The 18003-nt window shown below is 38.7% G+C and overlaps 1 protein-coding gene across 2 annotated transcripts in view; it reads left to right on the top strand.

The window, feature by feature from the left end:
- LRBA (LPS responsive beige-like anchor protein) overlaps window positions 1–18003 on the top strand; it is a 619335-nt gene that overhangs the window by 57037 nt on the left and 544295 nt on the right. For both annotated transcript variants that reach the window (XM_063458500.1, XM_063458501.1), the window contains exons 6-11: window positions 2274–2400; window positions 7451–7570; window positions 9256–9402; window positions 9942–10139; window positions 13190–13323; window positions 16845–16953. In XM_063458500.1, the coding sequence (XP_063314570.1) occupies window positions 2274–2400; window positions 7451–7570; window positions 9256–9402; window positions 9942–10139; window positions 13190–13323; window positions 16845–16953 (835 nt within the window). The remainder of the gene's footprint in view (window positions 1–2273; window positions 2401–7450; window positions 7571–9255; window positions 9403–9941; window positions 10140–13189; window positions 13324–16844; window positions 16954–18003) is intronic.

Raw genomic sequence — 18003 nt, 5'->3', positions numbered from 1 at the left:
AAAATCTCATCCCAACTGTGAAGTATGGTGGGGGGGTGGGGTGGGGGGCATCATGGTTTGGAGCTGCTTTGCTGCGTCAGGGCCTGGACGGATTGCTATGATCGAAGGAAAAATGAATTCCCAAGTTTATCAAGATATTTTGCAGGAATAAGGCCATCTGTCTACCAGCTGAAGCTCAACAGAAGATGGGTGTTGCAACAGGACAATGACCCGAAGCATAGAAGTAAATCAACAACAAAATGGCTTAAACAGAAGAAAATACGTCTTCTGAAGTGGCCCAGTCAGAGTACTGATCTCAACCCGATTGAGATGCTGTGGCCTGACCTCAAGAAAGCGATTCACACCAGACATCCCAAGAATATTGCTGAACTGAAACAGTTCTGTAAAGAGGAATGGTCAAGAATTACTCCTGACCGTTGTGCACGTCTGATCTGCAACTACAGGAAACGTTTGGTTGAAGTTATTTCTGCCAAAGGAGGTTCAACCAGTTATTAAATCCAAGGGTTCACATACTTTTTCCACCTGCACTGTGAATGTTTTCATGGTGTGTTCAATAAAAACATGGCAACATTTCATTCTTTGTGTGTTATTAGTTTAAGCAGACTGTGATTGTCTATTATTGTGACTTAGATGATGATCAGATCACATTTTATGACCAATTTGTGCAGAAATCCATACCATTCCAAAGGGTTCACATACTTTTTCTTGCAACTGTATGCTGTTTTATATAGGAAACCGTGACAGAGTGCAAGGAATGATGGGTAATTATGTGCTTAGAACCTAGGGTTGTACAGTTTTTAATCAGGAAAGCAGGAACAGCATAACATAAATGAATAATAAGCAACTTGCACGGTGTCTCATTGGTTTTTTTTTTTTCCCAAGTGACTTGTACCCCACTACACATGGGTTCAAGATAGCTTGCATCCTCTCCCAAGCAGGTTTATACTTGTGCTGCATTATACTTATTTGTAAATTGGAATCCCTCTCTGTCTATGGAGTATCCCACAGGATCCTCCATAGAAACAACCTTTTTACTCTCTGCCATCATTAGTGATGACTTAGGACTTGACAAAGTTTGCCTTTCATCAAGCATAGAGAAAATGTGCAGCACAGTAACCCCTAATTTGGCTTGTATCTCTTGCATCTCGTTTTTTGCTCTCCATAAGTTTAAAGGGTAATCCAGACGTGGACCCCTTGCTCACGGTGCCTAGAGAGATATCAGCTATGCCTCACTGATGATGCCTAACAAGGCTGAAACGATCGTCTGGGGTTGCTGTGTCTCTCGTACAGAGGGAACTTGCTGGCTTTTGGATCTGGCCTGCCCGTATGGGTGGGACCAGTCTGATATGTTTCAGAGATGTTCTCTCTGTAATAGCACAAGATGAGCTAAAACCAGCTTGACATCTGAGCAGGGATCCACTCAAGGGCAGGCTATTTCAGCTGCTGCCCGTTCTCTGTATTCTTGCGCCCTGTTTTTTTGCTCTCTATCTGAGTTGGTTGGAATTACAGTGAAATTAAGTTGGTGCTATATAAATACAAATAATAATGAATATTGTCATGATTTTCTACTTAACCCCTTAAGGACCAAACTTCTGGAATAAAAGGGAATCATGACGTGTCAGGCACGTCATGTGTCTTTAAGGGGTTAAAGGACCACTCTAGGCACCCAGACCACTTCAGCTTAATGAGGGGGTCTGGGTGCCAGGTCCTTCTAGGGTTAACCCATTTTTTCATAAACATAGCAGTTTCAGAGAAACTGCTATGTTTGTGAATGGGTTAAGCCTTCCCCCTATGTCCTCTAGTGGCTGTCTCATTGACAGCCGCTAGAGGCGCTTGCGTGCTTCTCACTGTGATTTTCACAGTGAGAGCACGCCAGTGTCCATAGGAAAGCATTGAGAATGCTTTCCTATGTGACCGGCTGAATGCGCGCGCAGCTCTTGCCGCGCGTGCGCATTCAGCCGACGGGGAGGAGAAGAGGCGGATCGGAGGAGGAGAGCAGGAGGAGATCTCTCCGCCCAGCGCTGGAAAAAGGTAAGTTTTTACCCCTTTCCCCTTTCCAGAGCCGGGCGGGAGTGGGTCCCTGAGGGTGGGGGCACCCTCAGGGCACTCTAGTGCCAGGAAAACGAGTGTTTTCCTGGCACTAGAGTGGTCCTTTAATACTGAGGCACATCATCCATTTGAATCATGGTTTCTTATTTTGCACATTACAAGAACATTTCCTTAAGTCGCTATTTGGCTTATGTTGAATGGCATTTTTTAATTTTCCTTTATAGTTTCAGAACAAACAAGGGCCTTGGTTACTCTGCTCACTTTGTGGGTGGCTGCTTAATTGTCACATCTGTAAAGTCCAAAGGAAAAGGCTTCCAGCACTGTGTGAAATATGATTTCAAGCCTCAGAAGGTGGGTAGTAAATATTGTAATGGATTCGCTGATTTTGTTTGTACATTTTAAAGGGATACTCGGGGCTATTTCTCCATATTTATTTTTGGCACCTTTGTTTTTCTATTTCAAAATTAAACCATTTTCTTGAATTTACAAAGACATCTTTTTGAAACCCATGTAACATTTTCTATTGCTAATTCTCTTCATTTCCATTTGTGAGTTGAAATGTTATATAGTTACTTCTTTGATGCATAGTGGTCACGGGATTTGTCACAGATATGGCAAGCTTTTAAGTATTTTGCGTGTAAAAAATGTGGGATATCTAAAGTAGGTTCCACTTATTGCATTGTGCTCTGAATGTGTTCCTTCAAATATTATTATTCAGTGTTTATTGCACTAGTATTGTTTGTTCTCCTCAAAATGGTAAAGATTATACTTTTTCTGGATTGAAGTAAGTCCAAAATTGTGTGGTCAGTGTCCCTGAGTTCTTATTGTATCAAAATGAAAGATGATTACATCTAATCACTGCCCCTGTTTTGTCTGTTTATAGCACTGTTTAAATATGTTGTATGAAGCATGTTAAGTTCTATAAATACAAAAAAAAGCCTGAGCTTTTCAGCAGACTAGAAAAAGATATTTGACCTATAATAAATAAAACTATCTTTCTGATAGAGGCAGTATGTACCATGTTGGGTTCGGCTTACTCTTCTCCGGACAGGCAGCACTGAAATTTAATGTGTTTTTACTTTAAGACACTCCTTTTCCATCTCCTTATTGGTATAAAATTAGTACCCCTTAATCATCTCCCCAGTGTCCTCTAATAAGGCAGGTGGAGCTGCAACCCATGTCAGAGTGGTTTAATTTAGCACCTACTGGCATAGTGGTTGGCAGTGATGCCTGGATGGAATGCTTGTCTGTTAAATTCCTGCAAGGACATAAAGAGAAAGCGAGTGGCAAGAGTGCTTGTAGTGGAATGCTCACCAGCTGTATGCTTTCAATTTACGCATATCCGTCACAGTAGTTGCCTAATGGTAGCAAACTTTTCTGGACCTTCATTCTGCAGCCATTCAGTCTTTACAACAGTCACTGCCCTCTGTCTCCGGTCAAAATCAGAAATAATGCACAATTTTTAGCTCAAAAGTCTTCTCTTCTGCTTTACCTTCAGACTCTGAAGTTTCGGAAAATGAATTTCAATTTTTCCGAGAAGAAAATCTAATTAAATCTGAGGAAAAATTTGGCATTATCAATAGCAGATAATGAGGAAGTATAAAAGGATAAAAAGGCTAACTCCACCCAGTTTTTAAAAGAGCTAGTGTGTGTGTGGCAAGCTCTTTCTAAAGTTTTCAAACTTAAACATTTGTTTACAATGTATGTGGATGAGATAAATGTGAAGTTCCAAAAGGGCACATTCCAGTTGCACAGGAGAAGGGGAAGGAAAACAATTCTTACCATACAGCTGGGTTCTATGATACAGCTGGGTTCTATGGTTAAAAAGACTGAAATGGTAACTGTGTAGATCCTATATCACCTTTGCAGCCCAAGAAAAACACTTCTCTCTGGTGCTTCAGCAGCAAAAGCCAGTTAGAGTGTGTATTTACGACCTGTAAAGAACTATCAAGAGCTAGCCTTGAAGCAGAAAATGGCGTCAGACTTCCTTCCACAGGGCTATGGATTTGGCAACTGTTGCAAGAAGTGTAATATGGTTGAGAAGGGCAGATGCATTTTTCAAATACTGTGTGATTTGCCCTTTGAACAAGGGAAGCTGATTGTTTTGCAGCTAGAAAACCTTATCAAACAGGTGGTGGATGGGAACAACTCTCTTCCTCAAGAAAAATAGATATAAAAGGAATGCCTATCTTACAGGGATAATTTCAAGATAAAATTTTTGTAAGCAAAGGCATTTTATTTGACTCAATAACTGACAAATCAAAACTTTCTTCCAAAAAAGACAATTATGCCACCATACCTGTTGGAGGAAGATTGTCAAATAGGCACAATTCCACTTCAGACAAATGAGTATTCTTGATTTATTATATACCGGTGTATATAAAAAAAACCAAAAAGCTGCTACCCCATCAAATTCAACAATATTCTCACCTCAGATGCACAGTACAGAAAAGGTGGAAGTATACACTCTATTGTTAAAGCGGCTCATGGAAGAAGTCAATGGCATGGGGAAGGGCAGAGGCACCCATACCAAACAACATCTGGTATTCTACGCAGACAAATCATTCAGACTGATGATTGCTTTGAGGAAGCACGTAACAAAGAAGAAATTCTGAATTAAAGCCGTTCTGTGGCACATACTATTCAACAGAGATGGATAGATTTAGAAGACGCGTACCTGCATATTCTAGTTGCAAGAAAATGTGGATTATTCTGCAGAACTGCAGAAGGTGAGGTGAAGACATTTTCATTTGAAGGCACGGTTTGGCCTATCATCTTTCATCTGGGTTTTTTCCAAAGGTCCTAGTGGCCCTGTGTTCATGTCATACCATATTTAGATAATTTGGAGAAAATCAGTGTGACTGTGTTCATTTACTCAATTAGTGCTTACAAACCCCTTCTCTTGAAGTCGCCTCGCCTGTAGAGCTGTAGTAATTATAGCTCTTTCCCCCACGCTTTAATAATTTTTACATTTTTAAAAATATTTATTTCTTGTATTATTATGGACTCTTCTGATGAAACATTAATTACAAAAGTTGTACAGACCAAACTGAGAAAAGAACTGCAGAAATTGTCCACAAAAAAGCAATGAGTTTCTGGGTAATTTGAAGAACTGGATGGAATTTCAAAGGAGAACTCTTCAAAAAATCCCTCCTTTGAGAATGGAACTGACATTGTCTCTACCTTGATGCCCAGATAGAAATCTGGTCTCAAACGAAACAGGCTTTCAATTGGTGCATAAAGACTCAATTTTTGTATTAAGGCTTTTCAGGCAAAGGAAGTGGAATTACTTGTCAACAGTTGCAGAAACTTACAGTTGAGGTGCACATAAAAATAACTCTTCAGTAAAAGGTTTTTGGACCTCAAGGGACATCGCTTATCTTCAAACTACAAAGAGCTGAAATCAGTTTGGCTGGCACTCTAAACATTTTGAAGATATCTTGAAAGGTAAAAATGTCCATATATGTTCGAATAACTCAACAGTGGCCTATCTAAACAAACGAGGGAGCAGGTCTTCATCTTTGGCACAACTGTACAAGCAGAACTACATCTCTGCGATATTGGCAGTACATATGTAAGGTACTATTTTAGCAAACCTTATGGAAACATTTAGAACAACATTGGGTCTGATAGCCTCAGTAGACCACCCCAACATTCTCATTGCAATCTCTATCTAATGGCATACGTTTTGCTCCTCTGTGCCTTGAGTTCTACAGAATTACACACAGAACACCCCTTATAGCGATCATTCCCTTCTGGCCTCACCAAGTCTGGTTCTCACATCTCGTGGCATATACTGGATGCTGCTGGTCCCTCTTGACAATAGAAATATTCCAACTCCCAGCTTGGTTTCTGAACAGCAAATTCCTTGAACAAGAGGATTAGATTCAGAAGTGATTAACATCCTCATCAAGCCATACATGGATTCTACAAATTGTGTACTCAAGGGTGTGGAGGAAATGTGTGTGTTGGTGTACCTTCCTTCAGATTGACCTTCTTTCTGGATCAGTTAATCTTTACTATAAGAAATGGTGCTGCAGATTGTCTAGTAATGAGATTTAGTAAGGCATCTCCATCATGCCTACAATAAGAGCATTAATACCTTGATGGGACTTAAACATAATTTAACTTCTGTGTGAGCCACCATTTGAATCTTTGCAGTCCGTTGATTTGAAGTTCCTGACGTGGAATACAATATTTTTAGTTACCATCACCACAAAAAAGGCTGGGAGATCCAAGTGCTTTCTAACAAAACTCCACACCTCATATTCCATATAGACAAAGTAGTACTCTGACTGCATCCAAAGGTTTAATCTGTCAATTTGTACCAGGAAATTACTTTTCCATCTTTCTGCCAGAACCCTTGCAATGAGAAGCAAGATAAATTTCTCAAGTTTGATGTCAAGAGACCTGGAATACTACATAACTAGATAGAATAGAGCGTTTTTAGAAAATCAAAACATATGTTTGTTATTTAAAGGCAAGTAGAAAGGTAAGATTACATCAAATTCTAAATCTGCTAGGTAGCTTAAAGAGGCCATGGTCATGACATTCAATTAATCCTTTACAGCCTCCTCTTTTGATCAAGGATCATTTGACAAGGGCTGTGGCAACATCATGGGCATCCATAGCTTTTTGTTTTGCCAGGACAAATTTGTAAGTAGGCATCTTGAACTTCCCTGAACATATTCATAAAACATTATCATCTGAACATACTTGCCTTAGATTCAAGTTTGGGCAAAAGGTGTTGCAAGCATTAGTAAAGACCTGACCAACCCGTATGTTTAGCTTGTTTAATCCCCATGGTATGTATTGCCTCTATCCATAGGAAAAACATTTTACCACTTGTAGATTTTGTCTAGCATCCCTCCCTTCACTAAAATGTTAAATTTAAAAAAAAATTAAAATGTTTTTCATGATTTTGTGATACTTTGTCATTACTGGGGATATTTTCAAGATATCCTAGTTTCCAGCAATAAGGGGAGGGTCTTTTAAAAATAAACCTTGGCTTTCGGTGCTCTGCCTGTCTTAAGAAGTGTATGCTGAACCATCCTATTATGTATTGCTTCTAATCCTAAGGAAAAAGTAATTAAGGTGGGTTTTGCGCTCCTGTGTTTTTTTTTGTTTTTTGTTGTTGTTGTTTTTTTTTTTTTTTTTGTATTAGAGAAATCTTTTACAGAATAGATTCTAGCTCTAGAAATATCACCAGTTTTGTGTTACATTTAATACCACTTGTGATTTCCCCCTCTCCCCCCCAACATCAGAAGATGCTGAGGTATAATGCGGTGACTAACTTTTAGCACACCAACTGTTGAGGACTTTGCTTTCTATGATACTCTGCAAGCCAATGTGGTTATGTATTCTCAAAATCATGTTTTTTTCTTTCTTCTTTACCTGACAGTGGTACATGGTATCCATTGTTCACATATACAATCGGTGGAAGAACAGTGAATTGCGATGTTATGTGAATGGTGAACTAGCTTCATATGGAGAGATAACCTGGCTCGTAAACACAAGTGATGTAAGTATTGTTTAACTGGCCATCACATTTTGTAATCTGGAAAATTAATGGCTATCCAATATATTTAACTGACAACATTAATACCTTATATTAATATTTCTGAGCATTGCTCCAATGACCTGTTTTGATAAAAATGAGTCCACAATAGGTCTGCATCATGGCCAAGTTATCTTGCTGTGTAAACCTTTTACCCCCTCTCTTCTAGGCAATGCCCAGTGTTTCCTTGCCTCTCAGGCTTACCTTCAGGTATAGCATGTATGTCTGCTTCCTGTTTTCAATTCCATATTTCTGTTCAAGCTGAAAGGCAGCAAGACCATTTGAATATAGAGCACTTTTTCCAGCCACCGTATCAGTTGGGGTACCATGGTTTTTCCTTAATATCTGGTTGCTTTTTTGCATATGCATAAATATTGATCAAATATAATTGTCATAATACTTTGGTCAGTTGAAACTGAAATTACCACTTTTTATTTTAGGGATGATTAATATAACCGTACAATATAAAGGTGTCCCTTTCTTCCCATCAGCTCTGAATGCAATCCAACATTGTTAGTATTAGCATGATTAATTTTTTTTTTTTCAAAAACATTTTTATTGTGAATGCATGGTACAAGATTATAAAACGAGTGACCTTATCATTTATGCTTTTAAGCTGTTATTCGGTAAGTTACATTCACTATTTTGCAGTTTTATCAACCTAAACAAAACAGAAAAAACAAACAAATAAGAATTATAAAACCAAATAGGTCATTGTTAATAAGAGAAGTTGAGCTTAGATGGTTATCTTTAGATGTGGGTGTCCGCCAGGCTCAGCCATGGCCAATTCTTCTGAGATACCACTTGCGTGGATCAGGGATTATGAGTTGTTGCTGCTCAGGGCAATGAAACCTACAATAGTTTGCGGTTTAACAGTTAGCCTGATTATTATTTTAATAGTTTTATTTGCGTTTTTTAACTTATTTATTTTTTACCTTTTTGGTATGAACTGTTTTTTGTAATTTCTATGTGCATTTTCCCTTTACTTAATCATTTAGTAGTATTTTTTTTTTTTTTTAGGGATAATACATTTACAATCATAATGTTTGGATTAGTATTTAGCTTTGTTTAACTGTAATACAACTAATTTTGCTACTTGTGCAATTTGTCCTCATTAAATTGTTTGCATGTTTCACTAGTTTGAGTAAGTCCAAGTAAGTTTATGAGTAAGTTCAAGGGTTTAAATGAGTCATGCCACTATTGTAGGAATCTTTTCTTGTACCCAGTGTTTGTTATAGTAGAGGGAGGTGCAGCAGTTGTAGCCTAGCATCCAACATTGAGAAGAATCCATTCCTGGTGTGTAGTGCGGTGGTGTAAAATGTGTCCGTGTCTGCTCAGAATTTGTGTGTGCTGATGCCGACAAGTCTTGACAGTGGTGTTCATGTTCAAGGTTCTGTGAGAGCTCTGACATCCACAGAATGGTTTCAAAGCAACCAAGTGTGCTCTATGGGACACTGGAGAAATGGCCTGGGATGTTTGGGTGGCATGATGCTAGATCTTGATGGGTACAATACAAACGGGTACTTTAGGTGAGAAGGGTAAACACTCCATTCATCTTACACTTGCATTGTTAAAAGATTATTTCAGATACAACTTAAATACTAAAATAGCTTCCTCTCTTTTTTTTTATATATATTTTAATTCCTCAGACGTTTGACAAATGTTTCCTCGGCTCCTCTGAAACAGCAGATGCAAACAGAGTGTTTTGTGGGCAAATGACTGCAGTGTACCTTTTCAGTGAAGCACTCAATGCTGCACAGATTTTTGCAATATATCAATTAGGCCCAGGGTACAAGGTATGGTTACTTCAGTGTGTGTTTTTTATAAATGTATAAAATGTGTTTCCAAAATGTTTTTTCACACTTAAGACAGGTTTACAATTTTTATTTTATATCGACACTTATTCAATTTACAAATTACTTAAATTGCTTGCTTTTATTTTTGTACTTCTTAAATTCTGGAAAAATGAAAGATCTGACAATAAAATAGTTAAATATATTTAGTCAACTTGAATCACCTTAAATATTCTATTTGTGCCATTTATCTTGTAAATTGTATGAAGTAAAGTATTTAGAAACAGACTTGCCTGGGGATGTTTTCCCATTTTCCTTTGAATCTTTTACATAAAGTAATTTGTGGCCCACTGTGCAACTATGTATCCTTGAAATTGATTTTCTTTGTTCTAAGCTGATAGCACCCACTGGGAAATTGTTAGACAATTTGTTAAATTTTACACATAGCAAGAATAATACTGCGGTTTTTCTTTCTTTTTTCTTTCTGTGGAATGTACATTTTGTTCTTGCAATAACTTGTTATTGTTTTTTCTGCATTCTAGGGAACCTTTAAATTCAAGGCAGAAAGTGATTTATTCCTTGCTGAACACCACAAATTGCTGCTGTATGATGGCAAACTGTCCAGTTCTATATCATTTGCGTACAACCCAAGAGCTACTGATGCTCAGCTCTGTCTGGAATCCTCACCAAAAGATAATCCATCCATTTTTGTGCACTCTCCACATGCACTTATGCTCCAGGTACAGCTATACAGAATAGATTTGGTTTTCTGTCTGTACTAGAATAAAAATCAATGTCACTTTAAGATAGCCAACCAGACATCTTGGCTCTATGCTTTCGGCTGCCAATGTCAATTTGGTATTTATTGTGTGTGCAGTCCTCCACTCCTGCCAGTGGCCAGAAGCTCTCTGAACCAAACCCTGCATTGCAGAGTTTAGCTCCTTGTCAGCTTATGCTCTCAGCCAATGAGCTAGCCCTGGACTTGGCTTAGAAGACCTGGCAGGAATTCCTGCATAGGAGTTTCTGGCTGTCCATTGTCAGCTGCTGGATCCTATGTAAACAGTCAAACCGTTCTAAAACAATTTAACTCAGAACAATATTGGTGGAGGGGGTGCCAGAACACTCCTGGCACAGTATACACTTCAGAGAGCTGCATTGTGGTTTGTGTTCCTTTAAATAAAAAAATTTAACGAAAACTGGAGTGATAGAAGTGTAGATATGAGGGCAAAGAGAGAAGGGCATGGACCCTGATTAGTAATATGTAGAGAAAGGAGGACGACTGATTGCCCAGCTCAGATGGTAATACTTATTAAAACATAACTTTTAATAAGGAATATTAAAATTATATCAGATGATAAGTCCAAGAGAAATAAATGCTCTGCATAAAGATAGTTGGAGTGTATATGTGCACATAGCAGATAATAGACTCAAAGTACTGATACCCAAGATCAGTAACACCGTAAAATTGAACAGATAACCAAAAACACAAGTGTATGTCATTACGAAAAATGTGTGTTAAGGGTAAAGCTATATGGAGCAAAAGAGCAGAGAAGGATAGTGTCACTTGATATCCACGGAAAAAATAGCCGTGATAGAGAAGGAGTAGCTGCATGTATTGGTAAATATGCTAATCTGCTTTGTCAGGGGGGAACCCACGACTAAGCAGTGCTAAGTATTGTCAAGAATTGTGTAACTTGACACCAGAAAGATATTACTGCCAACGTAATATAGTGTCACTAAATATCCATGGGACAAAATGTAGCCGTAATAGAAAAGGAGTGGCTGCATGTGTTAGTTGGTATACTTATCTGCTTGTTAGGGGGACCCTCAGGAATATAGAAAATCTGCTACTGAACTTGTACTGATCTGTGCCTTCAAAGGGCACCTGTGTATAATCTACGGCAACTTCTATCTGTCACTAAATATATAGGTATACTTAGAATCGCCGTTATACCGACAGGTAACGTATCTAAAGGATAGTCACAGTGCTAAAACATAAATACAGCTGTTAAATAAACACTAGAGAAATGGTAACATGTATCAGAGGAAATGGTAGCACAATGTATTTGTGCTCTGCTTGAATGATTGTCAGGGGGAACCCTCGACTAAGCAGTGCAAGTAGCAGATTTTCTATATTCCTGTGTCCATCTGCACAACCTTTGTTTCTCTATCTTTCACTATTTGTACCCAGGTTCTAGCTCTGCCTAGTAGAGCGTTCCCCCTGGCTAGTATTGTGGAGCACTCACATACCATGGAACAATAACATTTGTTGGTGTAATGTGACATAATTAATGATAATCATTTACACTGCTTAGTTGAGGGGCCCTCCTAACAAGCAGATTGGTATACCAACTAACACATGCAGCCACTCCTTTTCTATTACGGCTAAATTTTTTCCTGTGGATATGACACTATATTACATAGTTACATAGCTGAAAAGAGACTTGCGTCCATCGCCTTACTCACATTTGTTTTTTGCTGTTGATCCAAAAGAAGGCAAAAAAACCCAGTTTGAAGCACAATTTTGCAACAAGCTAGGAAAAAAAAATCCTTTTTGACCCCAGAATGGCAGTCAAATTTATCCTTGGATCAAGCAGTTATTACGTTAGTAGGGCTATCTTTCTGGTGTCAAGTTACACAATTCTTGACAATAGTTAGCACTGCTTAGTCAAGGTATGACCAATACATGCAGCGACCCCTTCCTGATCACGGCTATTTTTTCTGTGGATATCAAGTGACACTATCCTTCTATGCTCTTTTGCTCCATATAGGTTTACCCTTAACACCCTTTTTTTTTTCTTTTCTTTTTTTTTCTTTTTTTTTTTTTTAAATCAATATATTCGAACCATTATTTGTACTTGAGCTGATCTTGGGTATCAGTACTTCGAGTGTATTATCTGCTATATGCATGACTATCTATCTTTAGGCTGAGCATTTATTTCTCCTGGACTTACCATTTGATATAATTTCAATCTTCTTTATTACAAGTTATGATTTACGAAGTATTACCTTCTGAGCTGGGCAAGCAGTCGTCCTTTCTCTACATGTTCCTTTAAATTACTTCCAAAGGTGGTTGTACAGGTTTTTTTTTTTTTTTTCTTTGCTTGGTTTTCCCTTGCTAACACTTTGTAATTTCATTGAACTCCACTAACCAATAAAATAGAAATTTAAGAATTGTTCACCTTTTTTAGTAGTAGTTTCAATAATTAACTAATTTTGTCTTTAGAGCAGCTATATCGCTCTCTAGGCTCACTACACAATTTGCTAAGACCCTCGATGTAACATTACAGCTAGGAGTCTGGAAATGGGAAGGTAAGTTATAATTACCTGAACCTTTCCCGCGCAGGCTTTTCCATCCTCTTCTGTTTGCTCCGCTTCATATATTAGGAGGCGATGTCAGCACTGTACTCTCATGTATGTGCAAGAGTACAGAATTGAGTTCCATGTAGGATACTGCGAGACGCTCTTTTTTTTTTTTTTCCTCCAGTCATCACTGGTGATGGCTGGGGTTAATGACAAGCTTGACACAAGGTAGGCTCTGTCTTTGTCAAGCATAGGAAAAATACTGGCACAAAGTAGTCCTTACTTTGTCTCAGTATAACGTTTGACTGGGTTGGAATTTCAGTGAAATTTCAACAGCATCTGTATGAGTATTTCATAAAGATTTTATCTTGATGAAACAACTATTTTTGATTTAGGGTAACCAAGCCACTTTTGTAACTGCACTTTGATTGGCTTTTTAGTTTAATTCCTATATTTAGATTAATACATTTTTGTTTATACTTTTAAGGATGTCAAGGCAGTTCTCACACACTCTATTCAAAGTGCAATGCATTCAATTGGAGGAGTGCAGGTATTATTTCCTCTATTTGCACAGCTGGACTTTAAGCAATACGGGTCTGACAATGTAGACACTTCTGTCTGGTAAGTGAATATATAACATTGCTATTTATCTCTGTACAGTGTTAGTCATAAAGTTTGTTTCTGTCTTTCTTAGCATTTGGAGATGTGGTCCTGCTATTTATTGTAAAGGGTGGCTATTGTATTACCTGGACCATTCTGTTGGCATTAACAAGCCAGGCCATGCTCATCTGATTTACTATTGGCAAGTTGTATTCACATACAGAGCTGCATCTCAGTGAATGTTTGTTGCAACACCTTTAAATTCCATTTGGATTAGATCTTAGCAGCCCTAGCCATCGGGTGCCTCTGAAGTGTTGGCACCACCATTTCCTCAAATTCATTGTTTTAAATCAATATGCACAGGAGGGATTTTTTTGATTACCGGTATTTATTTTTTAATGGCGATACTATAGCACATGTCAGGTTGCATTAATAATTTTGTGAGTTTTATGGCAGGCATGAAATTGAAAAGTATACCAGTATTTTGCACATGTATGATATGGGCTAAATAGCAGATGGATGTTGATGTGCAAGTATTTGCCAGTTTTTTTTTTTTTTTTTATATGATTTTCTTGCAGGTCATCCTTTTTACTTCATGCAGCATAAATATTGTATACACATGATTGCTCAAGTGAGTTTAGATTTTTGGCTGTTTTGTACTTGTAAGAGTCCTTCTCAGTTTAATATACTGTTATTTATTATTGGTGGTGGTGGATCACCGTTGTATCACCGCCAAGAATTTCCTTTTCTGTAGTATTATAGCTACTTCTATTGAAAGTGTTTATAGCCAGTATAGCTTTATAGCGTTTTGACTGCCTGCTAAACGTCCATGCCCAAAAGCGTTTCAGGGGAACACAAGAAAGGATATTGGTAGAGCATCCTATGGAGTGGAATACCCTACCAGATGCGGGAAACAGTAAGGGTACAGTAGAGACCTTAACGTGCAACATTCATGTGTGCATATTAAAACTTTTAACGATACATTTCCAATATAAAAAACTGGTGAGTCAACACCCAAAAACACTTGTGTGTAAAACAAACACATAAATCAAATGGAATAAAATCAACACTTGTCTAAGACATGCAAAAAGTACCCCACACACGTGGGGACTATTGTCTAAACTGTGTGTGGTAGCTGTAGTTTTAAGACCATAAGTCTGGTACAGAGTGCCTAGTAGTATCTTGGAATCCCAGCCAGGTATTTGCCAACACTTGTCTGGGATATGTCGCAATTTGATACAAACATTTGTAGTGGGGATTATGGTCTAAACTGTGCATGTTAGCTATAGGTAAAGAGTGGCCACTTGTATTTGGGGGGTCGCAGCAAGGTGTTTCCAACACTTGTCTGGGATTAGCAGCAAGTTGAAACAAAATTAATAGTGGGTGTAATGGAACCGCTTGCACCCCGACTGGGTACCTTCCGTTGATGGGTGCTCCTAGCGGTTTGGGAGGACTCCAAGCACTCCACCTGACACCATAACCACTGCAGGCCCCACGAACCGCCGCAGCTTGGTTGGGGTCTCGCCATCTCCACCCACTCTGGACCCAAGACCAGGGTCTAGTTTCCAGTAGGTCGACCTCCCCAAATTCCAGATAGCAGGAACAAGAACAAGCTCTTGCAAGAGCTTACTCTGGGGAGTATAGTGATTATAGCAATCCCCAGAGTGTAGGCAATTCTCCAATCCCCCAAACATGAGCCGAAACTTCATGAAGGTACAAGATGATCTGTTTAATCAGCACCAAAAGGCTTTCTTTTATGCAAGTTTTACACACAAAGTACCACCCACATGGTTTTGTAGAACAGCCAATCAAACACGTACAATACAGTGAAACACTCCCATTCATTCCAGCAAATTCCTCCCCTCTGCCTGTGATATAATTACTGTACACAATGGGTTAACATAATAATCACAGGCAGGAAAATAGTTTTTACACAATTCTTATAACTTACAAAAAATTCATACAATCTCCATAGTTACATATTATTAATCAGCATACTTCAAATACAAACATACCCAAAAATCAGACTATTCCCTCCATTGGTTAAAAAGTTAGCTGGAAGTCCTTTTTGACCGACCGCAAGCATGCTTTCCTGCCCAAAACAGTTTACTTAGATTTGGGCTGTGCGGTCAGTCAATTTCACTCAGAAAAATGAGGGCACCGTTCGTGCAAATGGCTTTGTATACTGTGCGTTTGAATCGTCGAACAGGACTTCGTTTTCAGTCGAAGTGGAGGAGAAGGTAAGGGTCAGCGGTGTTGATGCAAATGCCGATTTTTAGTTCCATGGATTTGGCTGCACACACCGCTGACTGTGTTCGACTAAATAAAGATGGCAATTAACCTGCAGTAACCCCCCCAGCCTGGGAGGTAATTTAGCCACACAGTTCCACGTCTGTGTGGTCCGCCTGTACAGTAATTGGGTCGGTAAGCCCCAATTACCGAACCAAATAGGAAAATGACATTCAGAACGTATTTTAACAGTCTGGGGACACAGTCTTAAAGGAGCATTGTCCCAAAAAGTCCCAATATGCCCACATATAGTTTTTAAAGGGCTGTACACCCCAGGGCCATAGTCATGAGTCAGGAGGCTGGCAATTAGGCCAGGAGCAAAGGGCAGTTGGCGATATAAAAACCCAGTGACAAAAGACAGTTTGTCAGAGTGCGGGATTATTTTCTGAACTGTGCCCTTTGTGTCTGGAAGAGTAGCAGCAATTTGTTTCAGTTAGCGGCAAGTTGAAATAAAATGCATAATGGGGATTATTGTCTAAACTGTGTGTGATAGCTGTAGCTGAAGATAAATGGGAGATGGTGTTGGCTTCGCTTGGACCGTAGTTTAATAGAAGTTGTGGATTAGTCCCGCTATAGTCTGTGTGCCTTCCTGGACTCCGGTTAAGGCCAGAGGGAAAGGGCTTCCCGGTTGGTTGGGCTGGAGGCAAAGGTGATAAGTGCCAGGGACAGTGATAACAGTCTTTTGGGGGTAAACATACAGGAAAACAGCCTGGCTGCCTGTGGTGACGAGCGGATCTGTCACAATTACATAATCAAATACCTATTCTGTTTGAGTGCCAGGGTCATAGAAAAATAAGAGCCAGATGGTTTTATAGAAGATAACACCCCAACACGTCAGAACTTATCTAAATGGGCATTTCAGTGGAAGTGTTTACCATAACTTTGAATTATTGATTGTTGTTTTAACCCCTTAAGGACACATGACATGTGTGACATGTCATGATTCCCTTTTATTCCAGAAGTTTGGTCCTTAAGGGGTTAAAGTGAATGGCTAAGTCTTTTGGAAACGTCTAGTTTCTCCACCGTCTTAAGCAACTTGAGTAAGGAGTAATTTTTGTTTGAACAAATACATCCCACGATGAAATCCTTAATAAATTCTCCTGTTAAGATATTGATAGTGACTGACTTGCTATCTAATTAAACTGTTAATGGCAGTACTTTAGGTCAAGGAGGATAGATCAACATTATTTGTAAAACAAGAAACGTCTATTACATGGTAGACTTTAATAACATTTTCTTCATTTTGTATGTAGTTCCACACTTTTGGCCTTCATTTTGGAGTTGCTTAAGAACTCTCTCGCTATGCAAGAACAGATGCTTTCTTCAAAGGGCTTCCTTGTTATAGGGTACAGTCTTGAGAAGGTAAGAATTAATGCTTTGTTTAAAATAAGTTGATTCTCTGATTAGCAACATTTTAGTGTTTAGCATACAGTTAAATGTGTTTCCAGATTGATTAGATCAACATTCTGGTTGTATTTATTAAATATTTGTAAATGAGAACATAAACATTCAACATATATCCATATAGTTTTGCTCCAATTTATTATAGTCACCCCGCCAGCCGGTCAATGACCAGTTTATAGAAAGCCTTTCTAGTAATTCCTTTTATATTCCTCACAAATAGTGCAATATACTTTAAGACCTTTCTATTACTCCTTGCTTTAAAATGTCTGACCCTGCGAGATCCCTGAGGTACACCACTGGTGACCAGCCCATGCTTCGAATATACTCCATTGACTACAACCCTCTGTTGCCTGTCACTCAGCCACTGCCTTACCCATTCAACAATATTGGAATCCAAACTCAAAGATTGCAGTTTATTGATAAGCTTTCGATGTGCAACAATGTCAAAAGCCTTACATAAATCTAGGTAAGCAATGTCTACTGCACCACCCTGATCTATAATTTTAGTTACCCAATCAAAAAAATCAGTAAGATTACTTTGGCATGATCTACCTGAAGTAAACTCATGTTGTCTCTGATCTTGAAATCCATGTGATTTAAGATGTTCATCAATCCTTTCATTTAACATGGTTTCCATTACTTTCCCCACTACTAAAGTAAGGCTTACTGGCCTATAGTTGCCCGACTCGTCCCTACTACCTTTCTTGTGAATGGGCACAACATTCACTAACCCCCAATCTTCTGGGACTACTCCTGTTAACAATGATTGGTTAAATAAATCTGTTAATGGTTTTGCTAGTACACCACTAAGCTCTTTTAATAACTTTGGGTGTATTCCATCAGGTCCCATTGACTTTGTCTTTACTCTTGACAGTTGAAATAGAACCCCCTTTCTCTGTAAACTCACATGTAACAAATGACTAATTTGTAATTTTTTTCTAACTGAGGCCACTTTCCTTCATTTTTATCTGTAAATACTGAACAAAACTATTCATTGAGGCAGTCAGG

Source organism: Pelobates fuscus, chromosome 6 (assembly GCF_036172605.1).
Source record: "Pelobates fuscus isolate aPelFus1 chromosome 6, aPelFus1.pri, whole genome shotgun sequence".
NCBI classification, from domain to species: Eukaryota; Metazoa; Chordata; class Amphibia; order Anura; family Pelobatidae; genus Pelobates; species Pelobates fuscus.
This window is presented reverse-complemented; position numbering and strand designations above follow the sequence as displayed.